At 41.7% G+C, this 7578-nt stretch overlaps 1 protein-coding gene across 4 annotated transcripts; it reads left to right on the top strand.

Annotated features, from left to right (window-relative positions):
• Positions 1–1162: 1162 nt before the first annotated feature.
• LOC131288493 (serine-arginine protein 55) lies at positions 1163–7536 on the top strand. Of its 4 annotated transcripts, none has more exons than XM_058317632.1 (7): positions 1163–1390; positions 1458–1528; positions 1690–1779; positions 1874–1973; positions 6585–6658; positions 6746–7039; positions 7116–7536. In XM_058317632.1, the coding sequence occupies exons 1-7, from the start codon at positions 1265–1267 to the stop codon at positions 7405–7407; spliced, it is 1047 nt and encodes a 348-aa protein (XP_058173615.1). In that variant the 5' UTR covers positions 1163–1264; the 3' UTR covers positions 7408–7536. The 4 variants fall into 4 exon arrangements, with proteins under 4 accessions (XP_058173615.1, XP_058173618.1, XP_058173614.1 ...); XM_058317635.1 differs by having other exon boundaries at positions 1164–1390; positions 1892–1973; XM_058317631.1 differs by having other exon boundaries at positions 1164–1390; positions 1690–1788.
• The last annotated feature ends 42 nt before the right edge of the window (positions 7537–7578 follow it).

The raw sequence follows: 7578 nt of genomic DNA, 5'->3' as shown, positions 1-7578 counted from the left end.
CACGTAAACAAACTAAAACGTAAACAAAGCTTCACTTTGACAGATCGGGCGAATAAGCTCGTTCCCGCTGGATATTCTGTCGAATCTGGGCTACTTTTTCCCGTTCCCGCCACCTGGAATTCCAGGCGTGTTTAAACGGCGGTTAACGTCTGAAAACTCATGCTAATTAAATTTGTTATTAATTTACAGGATAACTGAGCATTTTCCTTTTACTTTATGGCATTGAGTTAGCAACGATAAGACAATCATTTATTTGCTAGGTCAAAGTGGCTCCCTAGCTACATTTTCATCGCATTATTGCAACCGAAGCTAATAGTTAAAAATACTGACACAATTTCTACTACAATGTGAACCTTCGAAGTAAACAAAATAAGGTTTCAATATTATGAATAATGAATAAAGATTTATGGTACACTACTTTTTTCGACCGGTTGTCAATTTTGAAAATCCACATATTACCAACTGCGCGGCGCTAGCTATTTTTTTATCGAGAGTGTCAGCTAGTGATGTTAAAATGTCCGGAATAGGAACATCTTTTTAAATCCCAATCCGACAAAGGAGCGAACTCTTGGAAGTTTTTGTTATTATTATTACATTACATTACATTGATGTATGCACGTTCATAGATATGTAGCTTGGAGAATAAGCATACAATGCAATTGTCTTATAGCAGCAAAACTAAAATATATTCAGCCAAAAGTTCGGTTTCCTTAACGTGATATATGAAAATTGACAGCTCGATTCGATCGGATTAATTCGCTCGAAGTCCGTGCTGAGGTGGAATATTGGGATCGGATGGAACAGCTCTCACTTAACCAGCCAATCCAGTTCCGACCTCGCATCTCTAGTGTAGACGTTTGCCGCAAGTTTTTCTAGTTGAAGTGAAGCTGCTCCGCGTTGTAGAAGTCGATCGTTTCTTCTCCAAGTCGCCGATATTGGTGCATATCTTGTTCTAAGTCTGCTTCAGTTCGAAGATAGCAATCTTTCTGTCCAAAACAGTGCGTGCGAATAAGGTAAGTTTGCTTCGAATACGACTTTTAAAGTGTTAGAAAAAACGTGTTGCTTTTCCACGTAATATGCCATCATGTCGGCACAGTAAACCAGCGGCCGCCATATTTGATTTGTAAAAGCCGCCATCATTTGCGAAGAAAGAACGGCTTCTGCTTGATGCGCGGTTGAGATCTTGCAAACAAAAATCGTTAATCGTTTCCCTTTTTTCGTTGCTTTATCAATAATCAGCGCACATAAGCTACTTTATCGTAAAATGGTGGGATCGCGTGTGTACGTCGGTGGCTTACCGTACGGTGTCAGGGAACGCGACTTGGAGCGTTTTTTTAAAGGTTATGGAAGAACAAGAGATATTCTCATCAAGAATGGTTACGGCTTCGTGGTATGTTATTGATGATTTGTTTCCGCCGATACAGAATAGTTAACTAAAATATCCATTTATATTTTAGGAGTTCGAAGACTATCGGGATGCTGATGACGCCGTTTACGAATTGAACGGGAAAGAATTATTGGGAGAAAGGTACGTAGAAAGACTCACTTACAATTACACCTTTACGTCTCATTGTAAAGTGATTTTTGTTGCTTTTGATTCTTGGATTCGGACATGCAATGTTTTTTGTTATCTTTTATCTATGAAGAATCGAATTTGTATTTTAATTCTAATAACCATCGAATTTTCAGGGTCGTCGTCGAACCTGCTCGTGGAACGGCCCGTGGTCCGAGTGGCTACCGCGAGAGAGATCGATACGATAGGGATCGTCGTGGTGGAAGGTACGATAAGTAAGTAACATCAACGTGATGGGTGTCAAGTAAGGAACCCTCCGATTAGTATTAATAACATACGATCCCTTGAACTATTGTTTAGATATAAAAGCAATTCCAGGAACAGTTCCCGCTATGGACCCCCTCTGCGCACCGAATATCGTTTGATCGTGGAAAATTTGTCAACCCGAGTGAGCTGGCAGGTATGTGTAACTTAGATTGTAATTTACTATTCTAGAGGCAGAAGCGATATTTTTAGTATAAGCAATACTTACATTCCAACTATGCTGGAATTACCCGTTGCGGATGGCAGTGTAAATAGCACACGAAATACAGCTTCTCTAACTCTAGGTAGAATTTTCAAGTGGTAGGTCGTTTTGTTTGTACCTGAAATACTAACATCAAAGAATTCAATAGGTCAATCGAATTTTTGACCTTGTATATTTGGGCTACTAGATTAAGCTTTATGTTGGATTGTTGGTTGCAATTACACAGTTTACACTTTTCCGAAGAAGAAAAAACTATTGGCATCAGTCACACATTTTAAAAAATATTACCTTTGACATACTATCCGCATTTTCTGAATAAATTAAAACAGTTTAATATTGTACAGTTCTTCACATGACTCGAAGGTATCGGATAAATCAGAATTGTTCGACGGTTGATTGATTTAAATTGCTAGGTTTGGACAGTTAAAACCCTTAGTAGTTGCCAGGAGCCTCAATTATAACACGGCGCGTTTTCGATGACTCTCATCCACGGAAACTGTAACGACACCTGCCACAAAAGCAGAATAACAAAAATGTATGCAAGGAACTGCAGCGTGATGGGCCGGAAATATAGGGACTGCAAATGATTAATTAAATCAGCGCACAATATCCACAATAACGATTATATAAACCTCGACGATGGTTCAGTCATACTGAAAAAAATCTGAGAGGAATACTTCGTAGCGGCAAGCATGATTTGAATGACAAGCAAGCTAATAACAAAACAAACAAAATTATTTTTTTATATGTTTCCTTGAAGTAATTTCGCCGTGATTTCACTTTTCGGTCTCGTAAGCATTAGCAATATATAACGATGGCAGGTTTAGGTAGATTTGTTAAGGCATGGTTTGTGGTTTATCTTTACCTTTTTATTACTAAATTGTACTATAAGGCTATTTTAATCGTCGTTCTATCTATAAAACCATTGTTCGTTCCAATTAAGTATCAAAATTAATACAATGACAGGATCAGTTGTGCCTTTTCTATTCGAAAAGATATGATTTGTTTTGTTCGAAGAATGGATTAATAATCAGGGGCATGTAATATGAATCGTTTACCAATAAGCTACACTTCGATAAAATGTGTGCAAGTAATTATAGTAAAATTATATCTATGTATTGTACTCCTTTCCTGTTAAGGCGGCAGCCCTTGTATCATGATGAAATGGGTCGTTAAGCTAGGGTTTACGCAAGAAAACAGTGTGGTTGCTCCTGTTGAACTCATCCTACAATCTTGGCAAAAGATGAAAAACGTATTCCTTAATCCAGAGAGTCCACCAAACGTACATTAAAGTGAAGAAATCCCCAGACCGTTGAACGTTTATGCAATGGATTATCTACGATCTTGGTGAAAATACAGGATGTTCTATAATGGTCTGAAAGCGGTGACATCAACCTCCATCCTGCCTCTTCTGTATGAATCCAAATCCACCACTACGCCCAGCAAGAAGATGTAGGCTAACGATCGGTGCTGGCTCTTGTGTCTAGTATCTTGGAAGGATCGACAGACCACCGTGTATTATTGAGAGGAAAGGGTACGCCAAGCAACGTTGATCGTACTACCAATGCGACCGTTTCTTGAGGAAGTCCCTTTGCGAACATCAACCTATATCATAGTCGATACGCAGTGATTACTGAATTCAGCCAAAACCAGGAGGGGGAAATCCAGATGTCTGCAAGGCCGCTACTGCCGATGGAGTGATAGGACACCATCAAGGATAGCGGTCTATTGACGCGTGTGGCACAACATTATTATTTTGTGGATACAGAGTCCGTAACTACTAACTAACTTGCTGGCGAGAAGAAAAAGAAGTACCGTTTGTTTATCATTTCTATCATTTTCTTTCTATCCTAAAGCATCTCTATTAACAATGGCCTTTAATTAATGGTACACTAATTCTTGAAAATTTTTCACCTTGATTAATTTTGAAGATTTGTGCTCGGCCACGGACCACTGCTCCCCCTGGTAGACTGGTTGGATAATACGCGATGTGGGATGAAGACAAAACAGGATAATAAGGCTCATAGCATGACAGACGCGCGCACTCGCTAACAGGGTCTACGTCGTGTAGTCGGCAACGTCGCACACTCTTAAAGGAAAGATAGTCTTTCTTTTCATGCACCTGGGCGAGAGACGGAGCGTAAATTTCTACCCCCGCCGGCTTCCTTTCCCGATGGGTGTCTGTGATCGGATTAGCTGGATTGGTGGACGATTCAGCTGGTTCAGCCATGGTAGTTGGAGCATCACACAGTTTTTCTACCTCTTGTGCATATTCATCAACGAGCGAACGAGATGAGAGAAGACGCTACGATGCATGGTGGACCGGTTCAGATTCATACGATGCATTGTGATGTACGGATGATGGACACAAGAAGGCATTCCCTTAATAGGAGCAGCATCCTTAATAAGAGTCTGCTGGCTAGAGCGTAACCTGGCTGAGGCGAAGATCTTCAATTCGTTCCTGCCTGGATCGCCACGTAACCAATAATCGCGAAGGACGGCCTGGATTCCTCAGATGTGGCTTTGGATTGGTGGATGGATTGGATTGCATGGCTGGCATATGCAAAGGCACCCCATCATCTCAGAAATGGTCGTCGTGGCGTCGTAGGCGCATGCTCTATCCGTTTTCTCTTTTCTATTTTCAAGCTTTTGATGGCTGTCCTCTGTCGTCCCAATGCGTTTTTACCTCACTCATCTATTCGAGCAAACGTGTTCACCGAATGTAACAGTACAGGAGGCACAAACTCGGAAGAAGAGGGATTGTTGTACGGCCTGGAAATCATACCCGTGTTCATCCCTGCACCGTCGTTTCACGTTCCACTTAGTGTATAGTACCGCCGTCCGTCTACTCAACCCGACTGATGGTGGTCAGAGCTGTTCCTGCATGAGGAAAATCGGTGGCATCGAGTTGCGATCTTCTTAGAGCAAGAATAAAGGTTCGAGGTCATTTTTAACACGCTGGGAAGAGGCATGCGGATCGCTGTGCTTCAATTTTGTTTACATCCAATTCTCTGCGCCGCGGCGGAGATCAGAGAAGGTCGAAGGATGGATGGAGGAGTGTACGGTCTTTCCCAAACCACGTGACGAGGCAGGCATATAAGATGACGATGGTGTCATGGTCCCGATACACACTGCATGGGTCGTGTCGGCAACGCATCTCCGCACACTAAACACAAACAAGCAATAAGAGGTCTCATCCCCCATGTGAGAGGAGGGCGAAAACGAATGAGAGGTTCTGTGAGGATGATAGAGGAAAGATGATTGATTGACTGTCCCAAATGCCAATAACTGTGTCCGGCCGCTAAGGTAATGGTCGAATTTTCTTAGTTTTTTTTTCTAACTCTATTTTGTTCATCTTTTTTTCAAATATATTGTTTGCGTCCTGTCTTCGACTGGGCCCATGTTATAAATGTTGATGGCAAGTGAAGCGCATGGAAAATAACAAGTGCTATCCTTTTGCAGTAAATTGTTTTTCCAATAGCACACTAATCAAAATCAATCCTAGTTCTATTTATCATGCAGCTCTTCTCTAGTAACTTTGTTTTGCCTTATCCTTAGATTTATTTTACTGAAGCTCATTGAAGAACCTTCGGCGGATAATCTATTTATGTATGCATTTTTACATAAAATGCAAACGTTTTGTTCTTGAACCTTAAAGTAAAATGAAAACGTACATAGAAGCTAGGATAATCAGCTGGAAAAATAATGAAAAGAATCATGAAACTCGAGTAAACAAAAGGTCCAATTTCCAAAGGAAGTAAATGGAAACCAAATCATGGATGATTTCTGCAGCTCGAATCAAGGAATGGACGACATGATGTACCAAAAGGAAGAATGGCATAGCAAAAGCACTTGAGGATCGGATCGACGACAACGATAATGGCAACAGCTATTGAGGGAACACACATGATCGCACGCAAAATCTGGGAGCAGCCAGCACCATGAGATCCTACCCAAATATACTGCAAACAACAATATGCTCCCACAGCAGCATAATTATGGGATGAATACGATAACACAGCAACTAGCAAAATATGCGAAGACCAGATGATGGGACTGGACTGTCGTTGGAGAAAATCAAACCTACGGCGGGCGTTTACCCGTCCAAAGCGAACACTATCTAAGTGCGATGTACGTCGATGGTTCGACCTTACAACTACAAATGATTCTTTTCATTATGGAGAAACAATAACATTAAGATTACAGGAACGAAGCAATGTTTAGAGATGATATTTTTTTGTTTATTTGAATGTTTTGCAACATGTGGCGTGGTGTTGCGTCCAAGGGCAATGTTTTACGACCGTTTACGTACTTACCTATCGTAGTTTTTTTTTTTGTTTTCAACTTCATACAACTTCCTCTTGCAGGCTTTTGAATCAGTGTATTTGCTGACTGTTCATTGCAACATGAAAAATGTGTTTCCTGTGAAACTTATAGATTTTCTATTTTATTGATTTTTTGTATTATCCAGTCTAACCTGTTCGTTTCCGTCTCTTTGTACTTTGTTTCTTTCGATTCTCCGATGGTATTATTCGGGTTTTCAAGGACTTGAAAGACTACATGCGCCAAGCTGGAGAGGTGACTTATGCAGATGCTCACAAACAACGGAAAAATGAAGGGTAAGCTGCTTGAATCTTGGACAAACGACCATTGTTATAGCCTGCAATAATGTTTTTTTTGTTTCCCTGCCCCATGTGATGACGCAGTGTGGTTGAATTTGCAACACTATCCGACATGAAGACGGCAATTGAAAAGTTGGACGATACCGAACTTAATGGGCGCAGGATTCATCTGGTAGAGGACCGTGGGCGCAATGGACGAAATGGACGCGGACGGTCCCGATCATCGAGCAGTCGCTCGAGATCACGCTCACGTCGCCGTTCTCGTTCCCGGTCTCGCTCTCGTCGCTCTTCACGAAGCCGCTCCAAGTCTCGCAGCCGTTCGAAGTCGAAGAATGGATCGAAATCACCGGAAAAATCTCGCTCTCGTTCACGTTCGAAGTATGTAGCATAGCAGTAGTCGCCTCGTGATTTCTCCAAATTCCAACGATGCTTATGTATAACTTTTGTTTTCCAGCAAATCTCGCGACAACAGCAAGTCGAAATCACGCTCCCGATCACCGAAACGAGATCGCGATGAGTCGAGATCCCGCTCGCGCTCACGCTCGAAGTCACACTCTCGCTCGCGTTCCAAGTCCAAGGACAACAAATCCCGCTCGCGTTCTCGATCCCGGTCACGCACACCGCGTTCCCATTCGAGATCCCGTGATCGTTCGCAATCGCCAGACAAGTCCCACGACAAGTCTCGATCGGCATCACCAAAAAATAACGATCACTCTCCGGAGCGTAATGAAAGCATGGAAGATTAAACAACACGCCTGTGTTGAAGATAATTTGACCGTGCCGAAAATAACAACTTTCTGCAGGACTTGCACTTTTTTTTAAATAACTTCTTTTACGTATCAACTACAATTCAGCCATCAGCAGTATGTCTGAAACTAAGTTCCATATATATAGGACTGTTTGAAAAGGTAAAGCAT

This window comes from Anopheles ziemanni, chromosome 3, assembly GCF_943734765.1.
Source record: "Anopheles ziemanni chromosome 3, idAnoZiCoDA_A2_x.2, whole genome shotgun sequence".
Classification (NCBI taxonomy): Eukaryota; Metazoa; Arthropoda; class Insecta; order Diptera; family Culicidae; genus Anopheles; species Anopheles ziemanni.
This window is presented reverse-complemented; position numbering and strand designations above follow the sequence as displayed.

Coding starts and splice junctions, on each gene's coding strand:
- LOC131288493 (XM_058317631.1), top strand. CDS start 1,265: ATGGTGGGATCGCGTGTGTACGTCGGTGGCTTACCGTACGGTGTCAGG. Junction 1,974..6,584: donor CAACCCGAGTGAGCTGGCAG/GTATGTGTAACT, acceptor CGGGTTTTCAAG/GACTTGAAAGACTACATGCG. Junction 7,040..7,115: donor CGCTCTCGTTCACGTTCGAA/GTATGTAGCATA, acceptor TTTGTTTTCCAG/CAAATCTCGCGACAACAGCA.